The sequence below is a fragment of the Mus caroli genome, chromosome 5, assembly GCF_900094665.2.
Source record: "Mus caroli chromosome 5, CAROLI_EIJ_v1.1, whole genome shotgun sequence".
NCBI lineage: Eukaryota > Metazoa > Chordata > Mammalia > Rodentia > Muridae > Mus > Mus caroli.
The window spans coordinates 111546259-111564319 of NC_034574.1; the positions used below are offsets into that span (position 1 = coordinate 111546259).

The 18061-nt window shown below is 43.8% G+C and overlaps 1 protein-coding gene across 4 annotated transcripts in view; it reads left to right on the top strand.

The window, feature by feature from the left end:
* The window catches only part of Med13l (mediator complex subunit 13L), a 208494-nt gene that overhangs the window by 30655 nt on the left and 159778 nt on the right, over positions 1–18061 (top strand). For 3 of the 4 annotated variants that reach the window (XM_021162043.1, XM_021162041.2, XM_021162042.2), the window contains exon 2: positions 4972–5209. In XM_021162043.1, coding sequence (XP_021017702.1) covers positions 4972–5209 — 238 coding nt within the window. Of the gene's footprint in view, positions 1–4971; positions 5210–18061 lie in introns of those variants that run through there. The other variant, XM_029477503.1, reaches the window with a different exon arrangement.

Consider the following 18061-nt stretch of genomic DNA (forward strand, 5'->3'; position numbering starts at 1 on the left):
TTTTGAAATGCAGATGCTCTTTTTTTTTTTTTTTTTTTTTTTTTTTTTTTTTTTTGTCTTGCCTGCTGTTGTGTCTGTAGTTCAGGGAGAGAGTAGCCCAAAGAAACAAGTTTCTTCACTGATGCTTAGTGTGGTTTAAATAGAGCAGAAGCAAAAAGTATGTGTGTGTGTGTGTGTGTGTGTGTGTGTGTGTGTGTGTGTGTGTTTACCCTGCCATTCTTACCTGGAGCCGATTAGTTACATTGTAACAAAAGCTTTCCATTATATGCAACATTTGTTTTTCTTTCCTAGCTTTGATCTGTGAGGTGATTTAATGTGTTTACTGTATTTTCCTAATCTGCTAGAGTAGTAATTCTGTCACAGTAGGGAGAGGGCAAAGGCACACTTGAGATTTTCTAGGGCACTTATGTTGGCAGTAAGAGATGCATGTCGTCCGCCTCCCATGGCCTTGCGCATGCTAAGCGAATGCTGGACCACAGCGTTCTTTCCTCCACTTCAGCCCAGTAGTAGGTTTCTTAAGTCTGAGTATCTTCTGGAAATTTTGTCACTGATGGTTCTGAGCTGTCTGATAAGGGTTTGTGTAATTTACCAGTTGCCTTTGCCAGTGAGATGTAATTAGTTTGGGGCAGGAGATGAGCTCATTTCTTGTATGTAGGTCAGCCGTAGCACTTTATAGCTCCTAAAGCTGAGGCACCCCGGGCTGGAGTAGGCTTCCTGACCTCATGGAGGCACGCTGATGAGAGAGCAGGACTCTTCCATCTGTGGTGGCAGACCTCAGTTTGTTCTTACCAACAACACATCTTTAGGTTCATTGTGCTTTCGTACCAGTGAATCGAGTTTTAACTCTGGGGCTATGTTGCAGATATATGATATTGGCTGTGAAATATCTAGTGTGAAAAGCAAGAGCTATTTGAACGCAATGTACCTAAGGACTAAGACTACATCAGTACAGAGGCTCCATATCACACGTAGGGTGTTGGTTGGGAAGGGCGTTGCTCTTGGGTCGGTTTGATTCTATTCAGCATCCTTGCCAGCTGACTGCAGTGGCCTTCTCTTCATGTCAGCTGTTCCACCTGCTCAGCTCCTCTTTCAGAAAACCTTCACTTCCCCTGTTAAACAGCCCTTCCCCCATCCTCTTTCTGTTAGGGTAGGTAGTTTCTTTTAAAAAAATACATATACTCCAAGAAGTATACTGTCCTCCAGTGATCGTGTGTACGTGCCTGTGGCAGTAGGATCTGAGTCTCTGGATTCTTGAGATGGTGCACTCTTATGAATTGTTTTTATTGCCCCAGGAAGACCACGGAAAGAGCCATGAACATTCTTAGATTAGAGAGCATGGCCGTGCGCTCGCGTCATTGCTAAGTTGAGCCCATGGTGCTGTCGTTGTCTGATTCTCTAATCCTCCAGGGCTAATTTTTAACATTAGCCCCATGAAGGAGCATGGCAGAATGTAAAGAATTTATGTTTCAGATTCATTTGTGGCTTCAATGTAGCTATGTTTGGGACCTGTCACTTGTCAGGTTTATGATTCTGGACGAATTATTTAACTGTGAGGAATCTGAACCTCTTGAGCTACATGGCTGGAAGGTCTGAGGCAGGGGGGAAGAACTCAAGGGCCCAGTGGAGTCAGGCTCTCAGTGCCAAGTGCTGGAGCTGCTCACATGGGAGGACCACCTTTGCTCCTTGAAGAGTAAACTCTACCTTTTTGGTTTTGTATTTTACAACTTACCTGAAATTATGCATTTGTTTATTCTTTTAACATAAATATATCTCTATGATAATTTGAATATCAAAATGCTTAAAGGTTTGTTCCAAAAAACAAAACAAAAACAAAAACTTGGAGAGTAAGGGATTGAACCAGTGGCCAGCCACCCATGCTCAGAGAGCTTTCTGCCCCTGCACTATTCCCAGGTCTCTGCTCGGCAGGTCTGGGCCTTTAGGCAGCCTGCATCTCCAGGGCTGCATTTGTGCCACTAGGTTCAGGGCTGGTTCAAGACTGAAAAGAAAAGCTTGAGTGTTAGAGTTAGGCATTTGTCAGAAATGGGGGAAACAGGGCCAGCGAGATGGCTCAGCAGGTGAAAGGGCTTGCTGATGAGCTGAGACCCTAGGTCAATCCCTTGTACCCACATAGTAGAGAGAGCTGACTCCCACCCTGAGCACTTCTATACAGTAAATAAATGAAAGACTAAAAAAATAGAGAGGGGCTGGAGAGTTTTAGTGTCTCAGTAATCAGGAGCCCGTGTTGACTTTAGATCCAGGCTTGCTTGGTTTCATTTCTGAGGTTTCTTGCAAGGCCTGCTCCATTGCTCTGGGGCTGAGAGGAGGCTCCACACTCATAGGAGATATCAGCGGCTGTGCTGGGACAGGGTGCTGGGTCTTCAGCTTTGCCCTTCCTTACTAGACACCGAGCCAAGATTGAAAACTCCCCCCCCCCCATGTTGGCTTTATCATGTCATCTGTTAGATGTCTAGGCTTACCGAGGTAGACTTTTATAATACTTAATTTTAGCTTTAAAGCAAGGGAACCGAATGTTTTGAAATAATTGGAAGTTTGCCAGTTCCTTTGGTTGACTAGTTAGCCTGTGGCAGGCAGTGCTGTGTGGAGCTTGCAGCACACTGCTGCATGGACAGCTTTGTGAAGAGCACAGCAGGTGACAGTGGCTTCCCTCTGCCACTGAGAGCAGGCACAGGAAGTTAGTGCAGAAGCTGGGGCTAGAGAGCAGTTTGGAGTCAGCCAGATATTTTCCTGCCCAGCTGCGAGGGTGGGCACTACAGGTGAACGTGCTCGGGTTTGTCTCTGTGCATCGCTTTCCTGGGGACAGACTCAGCCAGGGTGCAGGTCTCTACTGTGCCCTAGTTTTCTACACTTACAGCATGGTCCCTGTCATAGTGATTTGTCCTGTGTCTTTGGTGCCCGTGCTCCCCTCCCCGCCCCTGCCCAGGGTTCTTGGGCATAGGACAGTGTTCTTGCTTAAGTGATGAGTGTTCTCTATATCTTCTCCAAATCGAACTACTGTTTTTACTTTATCTCCTTTGACACTTAGAAAATAATGTTAGGCTTTCTGATTAAAGCACAGAGATATTACTTTTATTAGAAGAAACATGGGGGCTTGAACAGAAAACTAGACAAGAGTGTAGGCATGGCAGTGAGAAGAGGGGAGCGCCAAGAAATCACTTCCTCAGCCAGGGAGAGCTCAGAGAGCTCGCAAGCTGTCCTCCTGTCAGGATTGTTTGCCTGCCTTGCCTCAGATCCCCAGGCAGCATAGAAATGCAGTATTTGCATGTACCTAGGATGGTCTTTAAGATTACACTTGCCTGATGCAATGTAGATGCTATGTAAATCCTGGGGATACCTTGCTGCTTAAGGAAAATATGCCAGGCATGGTACCCCGCACCTTTAGTCCTAGTACTTAGGAGGCAAGTGCAGCTTGCTTAATTGGAGCCCAGCTTGGCTTACATAGTAAGTTCAAGGCCAGCTAGGGCTACATAGTGAGACTCTGTCTTAAATACACGCACTTACGTATGCTGTGTGTCAGCTGTTTAAGCACTTGGAGTTAGTCCCGGTTGGGTTGCAGATGGTTACTTTTCTGCCCTGTGGTGCTTCTGTTTTAAAGAATTTGTCCATAAGAATGACTGGCTTTGTGGGAGAGGAAATGAAGGGATGGGGGCACGTGGGCTGTTCGATACAGGACTGTGGTGGGTCCAGTACATGGTCCCAGTTTGTAGCTACTAAGTAAGGAGCCCCAATCTCTTTGTGATGTTCTGTCCAGTTCATCCAACCTCAGCTTCAGGAAATGCGAATGTAGAAGTTAGAAGTGTGTGAACTGCGCACAGCACACACGGCCTCTGCTTGCTTGTTTAAAGTTCCGTGCTAAGGAGGCAGGGCTCTGTGTGTCTCGGCTGCTGCTGGCTGTGTTAGCAGCTACTTCCTGAGGAGCCTTTTAGCAAGCTGTGCTGCCCTGGTGAAAACTCCCACCTCCTGAACTGGCTGCTGAGGTTGGGGCGCGGGGTGAGGGAGTGGGAATTCCTCGGAATGTCTTCTACAAGGGGAGAACCCCTTGTTCCAAGTCCTTGGGACCAGATGTTTCAGATGGTGGATTTTCAGATTCAGGGCTGTTGACATATGTTTCTCTGGCTTGCTATCCCTAATGTGAAGTGAGCTCAAGTGCTTCCAAGTGTGGATTTAGAAGCAGTGTGAATTTCAGGTTTTTGTGTTAGGAACAATCAACTTGGACTTTTGTTGTTGAGATGGTCCCTCTACATAGCCCTAGATGTCCTGAAACTTGTTTTATAGACTAGGCTGGCCTCAAACCCACAGAAGATCCGCTGTTCCTGCCTCCTGAGTGCTGGGGTTTAAGGTGTGGGCCACTGTGCCACAACAGTTATTTTAAAATCTTACTTGTTTTATTTATTTATAAAAATATTTAAAAGTTTTTTTTAATATGTACAAGAGTTTTGCCTGCATGTATGTGTGTTCACCAGGTCTGTCCTGTGCCCTAAGACATGAAGAAGAGGGCACTGGCTTTCCTGGGGTCAGAGTTAAGAGGGGTTGTGAGCCACTGTGTGATGCTGGGAATCCAACTGTGGTCCCCTCCAAGAGCGCTGGTGCTCTTAGCTGCTGACTGATCAATCTCTCTGTCCTTATTTGGTTTTAAAATAAGTATAATCTGTGAATTGAACAGCAAGTAATAATTGAAGATAATATTTAAAAAATATGGGTACAAATGGTCAGGAGAATAAAAATTTTTCAGCAGCACATAATGATTATGAGCTTGTTTTATTTTGGTATTTAATATGATGTTTGTTCCGACACCCTTCTGATGTGTGTTCTTTGTTTGAAGAGACCTTGTGGTGTGAAGTTTAATATCAATGCCTATTTTATCAGCTTTCCCTTCCTGTAGGAATTTGCTTTTAGTGGTCTGTGAGTAAAAGGAAAAATCAAAACTATTGCAAATTTCTTGTCGTTTTCCAGGCTGAACTCACAGGAATCAAATGGCGTAGGTACAATTTTGGAGGGCACGGGGACTGTGGACCCATAATTTCAGCCCCAGCCCAAGATGATCCAATCCTGTTAAGTTTCATCCGCTGTCTGCAAGCCAACCTGCTGTGTGTATGGCGTCGTGATGTCAAGCCCGATTGCAAAGAGCTCTGGATATTCTGGTGGGGAGATGAACCTAACCTAGTGGGAGTGATCCACCATGAGCTGCAGGGTAAGGACTTCGTTTTCTTTAAACATTATTTGCATATGTTTTTTGAACAATTGTAAATTTTGGAATTTATATTTAGGAGTTGCTTAAAACAGAGATCCCAAGCAGGCAGTGTGTTTGTCAGAAGAATAGCCTCACTCCCCCACCTCTGCCCCCACATTTCCCTTTCCTTAAACTCTCTTGTTCTTCCTTAGTCATGCTGAAAATTAGAACCTTGTAAAATCACCTTAAGTCCATTCTTTTATCATTTACAGACAGAGTCAACATGTAGCCTTAAACTTGAAGCACTTCTTCTGGCTCAGCCTCTTGCCAACTGGGGTACAGGGGTTCACCACCCTGTCCTTCTAGCCTCTGAAATCATTAGAGTTAGAGTACTGTGTACCCAGTGGGCAGTGTCTGGGTGGAGACAAAGCTCTGGCCCTGTTTTTTTATTTGTTTGTTTGTTATTTTGGTTTTTGTTTTTGTTTTCTTTTTTGGTTTTTCAAGACAGGGTTTCTCTATATAGCCCTGGCTGTCCTGTAACTCACTTTGTAGACCAGGCTGGCCTCGAACTCAGAAACCCACCTGTCTCTGCCTCCTGAGTGCTGGGATTAAAGGTGTACGCCACCACCGCCTGGTGCCCCTCTTTTTAAATTAATAGTGTGTTGTGAGTAACTGGTAAGGCAGCTATGTGAACAGAAATTGTCTTTTCCCTTTGGACTTTGCCAGCTCAACTCTTTGTTGGCAAATTGGAAATGCAGAAATCTAATGCACCTTTTACTGGACAAATTTTAAATTAACCTTGGATACTGTTTTCGGGAAAGATAAGTTTCTTTAAAGTATCTCAGTTTATTTCTCTTACTGATTCCAGAAATACTAATTTTTTTTTTAAAGATTTATTTATTTATTATATGTAAGTACACTGTAGCTGTCTTCAGACACTCCAGAAGAGGGCGCCAGATCTCGTTACAGATGGTTGTGAGCCACCATGTGGTTGCTGGGATTTGAACTCTGGACCTTTGGAAGAGCAGTCGGGTGCTCTTACCCACTGAGCCATCTCACCAGCCCTGAAATACTAATTTTTAATTAACTAAATTTTGACTTCAGTTTGCATCTGACACCTGGAAACTTCGAATTAATGCAAAAATATTTGTTAGTCTAAACTATTTTTTATGTTTACCATACATTTACAGTAGCAGAAAATATTAGTAGTAGTTTTCCATTCCTCTAGCCAAGTTTCTCATTCATGTCCTACAGAATTCTCTAAGTCAGGAGCCGTTCCAGGGTTCCTTCAGTGGTTTGGAGGCAGGCCTTCCCACGCTGCTGTGCTGCCTGAGGACTCGCTGAGTCCGAGCTGTGTGGAGCTGCGTGACAGGCTGTGCACCTTGCTTGGCTAGCCCACGTCTCTGTGGGGAGTGCTGGCCCTTCTCGCCTGGCTTTAGAACTTAATCCGCTCTAGTTAATTTGTGGTTGAAATGTTGCAGGCATTGCTGAGATATTTTGTTAGTTTATGTTCTTATTATTTATTACGGGAAGACATAAAACAAACTCTAGTGTATTCTTGTGGGTCTGTTTTAAAGGTTCTAAATTTGCCTAAAGGATTTCCTGCCAAATTCTTGAAACTTGTTGGCAGCCTTGTTTGTTTGGTTTTGTTTTGTTTTTCTCCTGTTGGTGGTGTATCTTGCCACAGCAGCTAGGGGGCAGTACAGCACAGTGGACTAATTGAGCTACCTCTGGGCTGCACACCTCTTCCCTGATGCTCTAGTGAGTGTATGTTCACTCTGTCTAGGGGAGGTTGCTTATTAGCGCGCTCATCCGCAGACTCAGAATTTATGTCCATCTCCAAACCTCGTGTAATTAGTAGGTGATGTAGATACAGTTAGAGCTTCACACCACCTACGGTTTGGGTTTTCAGAGTCTCTAAGAGAGCTTCTAGCTGGTAGGTTATATTTGTGTTTGTTTGAATGTAAAACTGTTGCATTCTTTTAGTTTTTTCATGTGTGGATTTTTAAACATTTTTCTCCTTTAGTTTTTCATCTTAAAAAAATATTTTAAACTATCACTGATTGATGGGAGGGCATGTGCACCATGGCATACCTGTGGAGATGTCCTAAGGCTTAGGCCCAGGAAACTCAGTAACAAGCACCCCTATCTGCTGAGCCATTAGGCTCAGGTAACTCAGTGACAAGCACCTTTACCTGCTGAGCCACCTCCCAGCTCTTCCTTGTTACTTCTGGTTCTGTTTCTCCTTCCTGATGTCTTCAATTCATTTCGTAACAAGTTAGAAAACACATGGCCTGGCTTGACAGCGGAGTGAGTGCTGTTGTGGGAGACCAGCTTGTTGCAGTGCTATTAAAACTTGTGTAAGCATGGGCTGCTTTTCCCGAGCTGCTATTTGTCACACACGTAGGTCATTAATGTGAGAATATGCTGGCAAGAGTTAAGCAAAGATTGACTTATTTTAAAATGGTTTTTGCTTTGTTTTAAGTTATAGAAATGCTATTTATTTATTTATTTTACAATCAAAGTCTCACTTTGTAGGTCTGGCTGACCTGGAACTTGCTCTGTAGATCAAGCTGGCTCAAACTCATAGGAATCCGCTTGCCTCTGCCTCCCACCTGCAGGGGTTAAAGGTGCGCGCCACTTCCAGCAGACACACTACATTTTAATTAGACTGGCCAGCAGGATGACCATTGAAAGAGGTGGAGGAGGCAGCTGGGACACTGCTCTTTGAGCATGGGCCTGAGCCGAAGGTGTCAGCTGTGTTTGCCCCGGGGAATGGCGGGGAATGGTGCCTTGTTTGCGCTCTTTCCTTCTGAGAACTGTAAGTGCCCCCTCTGCTGAGCAGCCGTGGCCTCCTGAGGGTCTCCTCTCCTCGGTGTGCTGAGCGTTGGGAAAGTTAGAGCCAGTCACACAAGTTGTCCACTTCTGCATGTAGAAGTGCCTGAAAGTAAAGTCTGTGACTCAAGCATTAGGAGAGATTTGACATCTAATTAGAAAAGTGAGTGGCATAATGAGGTGTAGAGTAGTCGGGAAGCCTTGGGGTGGAGGAGGAACCGAGTTCCTATTGGTTGCAGTAGAATTGAGAGTGTAACACGTCCTTTCCCAGTCAGTCTATTTAAGAGTTACTTTATTTCGGGCAATATAAATGTTAGCAGAGTCCTGCCAGCAGACATGAGTGTTAGGCTCGGGCAGGCAACACTGTTACGACATTACCAGGGGTACTGAAGTACTTACTGTTCATGCTTTTTGGTTCTGTTTTGCACCTTGTCATGATGTGACTTAGTAGCATATGGCTGGCAGACCACAGTAAACACCAAGCTGCTGCCTCGGTACATGGTATGTGTGCACGTTAGTAAAGCAGCCTCATGGAATGACAGTACGCACTCCTTCAGGACACAGGGTTGGATCCATAGCCGTGTACTTGGAATGCTTGAAGTATCTGGAGCCCTGTGAGGGAAGGTCACAATGAGGCCAGAGAAGGTGGTGGGCATTGTGAGCTCCAGAGGTGTGGCTTCGGATCTGGCATAGTGATGTCTCCATAGTTACTTACCAGCTGGGAGCCTCTGCTCAGTCTGTTTAACCTGTCACTGTCTGAGTTTCCTCAAAATGAATTGGATTATGAGGCTAAAGTTAATAAGGACCTGAGCTGGCACACACAGCAGTCACTCTGGAACTGCATTTAGCTGTCAGCCATTGCTACTGCACTGACCACCATGAGCTCGCAGATGAGAATTAATTACATTTTGGCATTTTTCTAAGCAATTGATTCTGTTCTGGGTAGCAGGTAGTGCCAAATATTAATGCCCACTTTCAAGCTGAGATAATTATTTTCTAGTTTGAATGTTTGGGTGGGGACTGGGGAGTAATACAAATGCACAGCAGCAAAGGGAGTGTGCTCATGGAAATGTATCTGCACTTGCCATACATTCCCTCTCTCTGTGTGCGTGTGCTACTGTGGACATGTGTGCATGTGTGTACATGTGGGGGTGTGTGTGCTACTGTGAAGATGTGAGCATGTGTGTACATGTGGGGGTGTGTGTGTGTGTGCTACTGTGAACATGTGTGCATGTGTGTACATGTTGTGGGGGTATATGTGCTATTGTGGACATGTTTGCATGTGTGTACATGTGTGTGTGTGTGCTACTGTGAACATGTGTGTACATGTTGTGGGGGTATATGTGCTATTGTGGACATGTGTGTACGTGGGTGTGTGTGCTACTGTGGTCATGCAGTAGAGATTGGAGGACAACTGTTGGAAGTTCTCTCCTCCCTCCACAGATTCTGTCTGGGTCTTGGATGCAGGTCTGCAGGCTTGTGTGGCAAGGGCTTTTACCTGTTGAGCCATCTTGCTGGTTCCTTCTCTACATTTCATAGCAAACCCAAATTGTTGTAGGAGGAAGACAGTTGTTTTAGCTTGTTGTATGTATACTCTTAAGTAGAACTGAGACTGCTGCCACGTGTCAAAGCAGGGAACCTCGTGAGTGTGTGTGGCTGTATAGGTGCTTCTATTTGTGAATTCACTTAGAGGGATTTATAGTCTAAGGGGTGTATGAGAGGTGCATGTACAGACCACTGCTAAGAATATATGAGAGGGTAGACCAGGATGGCTGGAGCCTCACAGGGATTAAAGATGGGTGTCACTACAGCCGGCCTAAAACATTGGTATCACATTTCTGTTTTCCTATATTTTGTTTTGAATTAGTTTGCCAAAGCTATAAAGTAGTAATAGTTTTCATTGTATGATGACTGTGTGAACATGCATGCTTACTTAAATATTTGACTTAATGAGTTACACATACTGAAGAGATGTGACATTTATTAACACTTGAATGAGTAACAAAGTCTTTTTGTGAAATTATGGAAAGATATCTACTCAGATTCTTTCATATGAAGAATAGAAAGAGAATCAGTGAACTAGAATTATTAACCTACACATGCTTGAAATTGAGAGAGCAAGCTGAAGTCTTAACTTTCTACTGTAAATAACATCAGTGTGTTACCGCAGGCAACTTACTGAACCATGTAATTAGGTTTTTTTAAAAGAAAAATGAGACATTTATACCAAGATTGTAGTGAGGTAGAATGTGAAGGGAGGGCTTGTGTTCCACTGATAGGAAAATTAAGCAATTGGCAAAATTATAAAGATTATTGCTTTAGACAAAAGTCAAATAAAGTTTTGATCTGGGGGTTGTTATTGGGAAGCAGAGATATCATGGTCTAATGTTTTTTGTTTTTTTGTTTTTCCCAACATGAAAACTCTATATACAGTGAGCCCAAGTAAATATCTTTTAAAAATTATTTCCATTATTTTAATTATGTTGTGTGCATGTGTTTGTCTGTGTGTGAATTTGTGCACGTGAGTGTGGGCACCTGAGGAGCTCAGCACCATTGGGTCTCTTAGAGCTGGAGCTGTAGGTGTGGAGCCGCTCTGGGAGCCTCAGTAAGAGCATTGAGCACTTGTCTCTGCTGAGCCTCCTCTATAGCCTGTGAAGTCTCCTTTCACCAAGTGTTAGTTATCTTTGGAGCAGAGATGTCAATTGACAGTAGGTAAACTGTATTTCATGCATGAATGGGATTAATTTGGCGAGGAGCATGCTGTGTGTGGTGTGGCCATTGATTGCGTGTCAGTTTTGAGTAGTGCCGTGCTCAGTTATCTCTCCTGCCCTCTGGTTTCTTTTTCTTTCAAAAGCTTGTCTTTGCATAGCAAACTTTTTAAGATTTAGTTGGGGTTGTTATCCATTAAAAGGATAAAATTGTAGCCCTTATTCAGGGAAGCCAATTTAAGTGTATGGCTAGAAAATCAGGAGACTTCATAAATGTTGCTAGAGCTAAAGGCCTAATTCAAGAAGTAATTGCATAGTTGAATATTGACTTTGAAAGGGTTTAGAGACATAAGTATATGTAGAGAACCGGTCTTGACTTTTTTAACACTTTTTTTTTTTGCTGCCATAGTTAAATGACATTGTGTTCTCACTGCTCTTCTCTATAAGAAAGGGCATGTATCCCTGACATAAACTGGGGTTTCCAGAAGGAGCTAGATTTTTGTGGGTGAGCTAGGTCTGCACGCAGGATCCCCTCAGTTTTGTCATGGTCTGTCTTTGCATTGCCTGACCCAGCTGCAAACCAAAGTCCAGGAGGAGTCTCTGCCTTTGTCACTTCTCTGATAGCATTAGAGGTTAGCCTTGCAACACCACTTAGTCTAGACTGATCCCAGAACCTAGCAGATTCTACAGTGACAACAGGATGGAAGGTAAATGAAATGCTTTTGGGTCAATAAAAACTTAATACAAATGCTTGATAACTGTTATCGTCTGCCAGTCTAAAGTGGCTTGCTGCAGTGCTAGGCTCTGGCTGTGGTCGTTGGAGAAGGCCTCTCCATTTCTATTTACCAATCCATTCCTTGTCATGCTGGAAAACACAGGACCTGTGGCAAAGGCTTGGATGAGGTAGCAGGTAGTGCTTAGGCTGCCTTGAGTTGTTCTGTAGTCTCTGTGATAGGGGAGACTAACATGGTTTGTGGATCTCTATGCTGAGTTTAGTAATAGAGAAATGTTTATAGCACAGTTTCCATTTGATTTTGTTTTATGCCTCTCTAGTTGGAAATGAGGACTTAATCTACTCGGCCATGATTTGAATTAGAAGCTAAGGTTTCTACAACTGGTCTCAAGTATGGGGACCATAAGGGACACACAGATACGCAGGACACATCGACAGGCTCCTGCAGATGCAATCTCTGGCACTCACTGTAGATTCTTTTCTGACTGAGCTGATGCCCCAATGTGACCTGAAGAGATTCCCTTGGATCCACTACAGCTGGTCAGTGTTCGGTGATCTGCTTTAGACTTTCCCACAAGTTCTGGGCCACATACCCTCTTACAAACTCAGTGTTGGTGAATGCATCGTCTGTGTGATTGGGTCTTGTTTTGACCCTGGCAGTCAGTTCAACCAACGCACATTACCCTTGAGGCCCATCTAGGGCTGATCTAAAGGCCTTCTGTACTGCCCACATGACAATGCAGCTGTCTACGCTGTTACGGTAGTGGGACTGAGTGGGAAGGCTGCTAGGGCCTGTGGTGACAGAGCACCTTCCAGTCTAGAGTTGATCACACAGCACAACCGACTTGATTGAAAAAGGAATACAAGGGATTAAGACAAGTGTTCTTGTGTGTGTGCTGTAGAAGAGCAAAGATGAGAGCCCCAACCGCCGGCCATTAGCCTCTGTCTTGTCCATGCAGAATCTCTCATTTTTAGCAGTTACTTTTACTTCTCAATGTTCTGGGCTTGGGAGGAGGCAAGATGCCTTTCTGAGTTAAATATGAAAGGCTTTTGTTTGCCTGGCAGGCTTCCTGACATAACAGTGTCCTGGAGGACTTATCTACAAGTGCCTGTCTGAGAAGTGAGGCGTGAACCTCGGAAAGGTGCCGTCTTAACACTAAGATGACTTTCTTTTTCACAGTTGATCTTGAACTTGTTTAAATGTGAGCTATTTTGGTGTTTGCTATTCATAAGGAAGTATGCTATTCACATGGAGATATATTTAGCCTAAAGCAGACAAATTCAGATATTCTGTGCTGAGTTTCAGGTACTGTATTTTTAGCTCATTTTAGAAAGTAGCCTGGTAGATGTTTATAATGAAAAGCAGGCCTGCAGTGGCATCCTTGGACAGCAGCATGTCTGTGTGAGAAGGGCAAAGGTGTTTGATGGTACCTATGTGTCAGAAGCCGACTCTACTGCATTGAATATCCTTGTCTGTCACATGTTACAGATGCTAATGAGTACTGCAGGTGACTGTCTAAGGTGGCTGTTCTCTTCCCTGCTTTCTCCTGGAAAGCCTTGAACTCACTCAGTTTCCACCTTCCAAGTGCTAAGATTGCGGCTATGTACCACAGCTCTGCCACCGTAAGGAATCACATGGAGGTTCAGTGTTGAGAAAGGTGGTGTCACAGCATTGCTGGCTTTGGCTGTGTGAGATGAGGTCCTGAACATTGTGTGGACCCGCTGTTTTAAACAGTGTGTGTCTGGAAAGCCACAGCTTGTGCTGATCAGGAGCTGGTCGACCTCCTTACAGGCATGGTGCTTGTAGAACTAATAAGGCTGTTTGATCAGCAGGGATTGTGGCTCCACATTCATGCTGTGGGCCATAATGAATGCTGCTTTTTCACATAGTTTATTGGTAGGATCATTTTTATTTGTACTTACTGTACCTAATTTTACAGTAGCTGTAAACTAGGAATAGATAATGGCCCTGACACCAGACAGTGATGAGATATTTACAGTTAGTGTCTGTGTGCCAGGTACTTGATCAATCTTGAGTAGAAAGTAGCTTTACCTTGACTTTTTTTTCCGTCTTACTTTGAATGGCTTAGAGGAAATGGTTCTGCTGCTTTGCCTGTACCTCTGGTTTTGATAGATTTAGTACATACAGAACACATGGTGGTGGCTTTTGTTGTGGTTAGTGGGGCTGTGTGAATTAGTCCCTTAACTTCACCTAGCACTGTCTTGGTTGAGACGCTTTCTTTAAAGAGTAGAACACACACTTTCTGTCAAATTCTAAGATGGTTTAAGTTTTATTCATTCTTTCAGAGAGTGTATATTTCTGTGCATGTGTTCATGCGTGCACACCACAGTTCATCTGTAGAGATCAGAAGACACACTGTGGGACTCTGTTCTCTCTCTCTGGGATGTGGGTTGGAACTCAGGCTGTCCAGCTTGACCACGAGCAAGCACCCTTGTGTGATGGTTCATTCACCTTGCTGGTTCGTTTGCAGTTTAGCTGTTACCAGTTGTTGATGGCTTCTTCAGATACATCAGAATCCGTTTCTCCCCTCTGTTGCTTAAACCTAGGGCCTTGCACTGGCTTGGTGAGTGCTCAGTACCTCAGCCTGAGAGGCGAGGATCTAGAAGAAGTTGGCTTTGTCATGTGGTTTCCATGTGGAAGTCTGAGTACAGGGTAATTGAACTGGAAGAAGCAAATACTGGCTGAGGTCTTACTCCCATGTTATTCCCGGCAGTCTCAGCTGACCCTGTGCTGCTGCTGCGATAGGTGTTCATACGTGGGTGCCGCCAGAGCCACGCTGGGCTGCTGTGTGGTCCGTGCATGCCGCTCAGATGGTGTGGCTGCTGGGCTCTCATGGTGTGGGCAGTCTAACTCAATGCTGAGAGCAGTTTAGAATACAGGCTCTAAGCATTCAAAGGACCAGTGTTTCCAAAGCATGGTGGATTCCTGTAATTCCAGCATTCCTAGGAAGAGGCAGGGGAATTACCATTAAGTTTGAGTTCTAGGCCAGCCAGCGTTGTATCTCAAGGCTTGTCACAAACAAAACAAACCAGAACAAAGAAATTGGAAGCATTTTCTAGTTTCCTTACTTTTTTCTCAGAGTCTGTAACTCTTTTTAAAATTGGTGAGTTAAGATTGAAACTGTTTTGTCTGCTTTTTGAGACAGGGTCTCCCTGTGTAACCCTGACTGTCCTGGAACTCACTGAATACATGGGACTGGCCTTGAACTTGAAAAAGCTTTATTAAAAAAAAGAAAAGATGGAAAAGCTAAAGGAACAGTTTTACCTAAATCTCACACGGCAGTGGCTGGCATGCCTTTCAGAAGTAGCTCTAATTCCTTCCTCTGAACCAAACGCTTTGAACCTTCGGCAGATGGTCCATCTGAAGAGACTCTCAGCCAATCATGCCATTGCATATTAAGCGGAAATTCCAGGCAGAGACACCAGAGGTATTCTGAGGAACCCAGGAGAGAGCTGTGAGAAGCCAGCCAGCATTGAGATCTGGCCCACAAAGTCACCTGTCCCCTCCCAACCTCCCCTCCCTTTTTGGCTCTGACTTTGCATAAAGGGCAAAGATACCATTGACTCACCAAGTGGCTAGGATGCACAGGACTGTTCTGTCTTTAAGTTTGAGTGCCTGTTGTTTTGTGAAGATAGAAATCTAACCTTGCCTTTGTTATATTTAGGAGGAATGGGCTATAATTACCAATATGCAAATTACTGTAAGGAGAATTTGAATAACTAGAGTAAAGCTACTAACTGTTAAGGAAACTAAAGTTATTTTTTTGTTCAGTATCTTGGCTTTAAAATAATATTGTTTAAAAGACAACTTGATCATGGATTAATTTAACAGAGATGCACAGACGACCTCTGGGTCATGACCCCTTTCCTTCTCTTACGTATTTAAGTTTTAAAGATTTATTTTTTATATGTATATGAGTGTATAAAGGACTTTGATAATTTTTAAAATTAGAGGTGGCATTGAGGATGTTGCCGGGCTTACAGTAAAAGAAGCATCCCTTGTAACTTACCAGTCAGGCAGGAGTGCTCTGTAGGGAAACAGTTGACATGCGCATGGCAATGAGGTAGTGTAGGGTTTACCAGACATCCTTGCTGGCCACTGGGTAGATAGGCAGTTAGAAAGCAGGCGTGGTCCCAGGGAGGACATGGCCATCTTTCCTGGCCTTCAGCTCTTGGGATGAAGTGATCTTGACTTGTCACTCACCTGTCACCCTGATTGTCTGTAGGAGAAGCAAGAAGAGGAAAAAACAGTGAAGATCATAGAAACTGCTGGGCCCAAACTGGAAGACGGTTTGGGTTATAGATATATTTCATTTAAATTGAGGATATGTATGCATGTATGTATGTGACAGCAAGTCCATTAGGTTTGGTTTATATTTGAAAATATTCCCTCTGGCTTTACCTTTGAACTAGACATTCTGAAGGGCTGGTTTATAGCTTACTCTTTCCTTTCATAGTCTGGAGGAAGGGAGGAAACTTGTTGATAAAATGATTTCAATTTCATTAACTAGCTTTTGAATCTAGTTATTGAGTTATTACTGCACAAGAAGATCAGTCAAATGGCCCCAGAAAGCTATTTCGTTTCCTTCCCCAATCCCCCAACCCCCGACTCCATGGGAGTAGATGGGTGAAGAACTCTACAATATTTCACTTTATTGGAGAGCAATACACACTGAAATCTAAACTTAAAAAGTTCATGAAGTCCTTGGAGTTTGCAAGTAGTGTCTTTCAGCCCCAGATTTGTTTTAAATGTTGGAACTGTAATAGACAATAGTAGGTGATTTTCTTCTTTCTATGCTAATTGTCTCTGGTTGCTATGGCAATGTCCTGTAAGAGCTAATGACAGTGTGTCTGGAGTTACCTGGTTGCTAAGGCTGTGGTGGGTCTTCAGCTTCAGAGAAAAACTGACATTGTGTCACAGCTCCCTGTGGCCTTTTTCTGCTTTAGGCCCACACATAAGAACTGTGTGTACTTAGGGATTGCTTGAGACACCAGTAGGAGCCAAGCCTACCACCTTGTATAATTTGATTATTAGGACTGGACATAATTTTGTTTCCTTCATATTAAGCTGAGGGTTTTTTGGGACTTTTTTGGGGGAGGTGGGATGGAGTTATGTTCCATACAGATTAACTCTGTATCTCTGTCCAATTGTTTGGGCTTAAAAACAAATCCTTCTACTAGAAAGTACCAGTTTATAAGTGTCAGTGTACGCAGGCAAAAAGACTGGAGGCTTACATTTCTGATGCTCAGAACTTTGGTTTTATTTTTTTTTCCCTTAGTTGCTTTTATTCAAATAAAGTAACATGCCCATCATCTATAGATATTAACTTATTTCTTATTATTGAATAATTGCTTTGACTCCTCTGGGTTTCTGGAAGGATATTTTGTACATACTGAGTTCTAATGACAGACACAACTTTGGTGCTCCTGCAGTCCAGTCACACTGCCCCAGGGATGCTCCTCAGCACAGCTAGCTAGGACCAATTTTTAATTAAAAAAAAAAAAAAAACTTTGTGTGTTTTGCCTGCATATGTGTCTGTTTGCTACATGTGTGCCTGGTTCCTGTAGAGGCTAGAAAAGGGCATCAGGTCTCTTGGAACTGGAGTTAGAGATGACTGTGAGCTGCCATGTGCGTGCTGGGTACTAAACTCTAGTCCTGTGTAAGAACATCAACTGCTTTTTAAACTGAATATAATAAAAGATTAAAATGTAAGGTAGGCAGCCATTGAGAAGGGATTATTTTAACACTAATAGTGGAACAGAAGGACCCAGCAAGGTGTGCCGGGCAGGTGTCGTCTGCCTGGGGCTTGTTGAAAGTGTCAGAGGTTTCTCCTCTTTCTTTTCTGAGATGGTAGTACATTTACTTATGATGGCAGAGAACTAAGTTTTTAGTGATTTTCTAAGGCATCTCATGGACAGCTCAGATGGTGAGCCATCTCAACAGCCTGCCATTTCCAAATGCTGCCACTGCTGTTGGCTGCTCTGGGAAACTTCTTTATTTCTCATGAAAACACTTTACTGTGTACATTTTTCTTAAACCCAGGCAGGATTTGTGGCTTATTTTTGAACAATTAGGCTTATGTGCTGAAGAAACTGCAGCAGAAGATGAACTGGGCCAGTTTTTAGATCTCAGTGTCCTTGGTAGACATGACGGTTCATTTTAATTGTAGCAGGACAGATCTCAGTGAGGGATTGTGGAGGTTGGCTGTTTGTGGGAGATGGGTAAGGTAGCAGAGGTAGGAGAGGATCTTGGGTTGTATAAGGGTGGAGAAAATAGTCAGAGTGCCAGTCAGCGCTCTCGTTCGCCATCACTCTGTTACTTAGCCACAAGCTCCTGCTGCCCTGCTTGCTCTGCAGTGACAAATAGCCTGGAGCCTGGAGTCGGGAGCCAGTGGTCTCCCTGTCCTTGCAGTGCTTCTGCCAGGGTATTTTCTCACAATAGCAGGGAAGGGGACTAGGACAACTGTGTGCTCGTACAGTTGTGTGTACGCACAGTATGAACAATTTTCCCCAACATCACCTGGGTTACTTCTGAAGTTTGGGGTTTGATATCGGGCTAGTGTTTTTTTTTTTTTT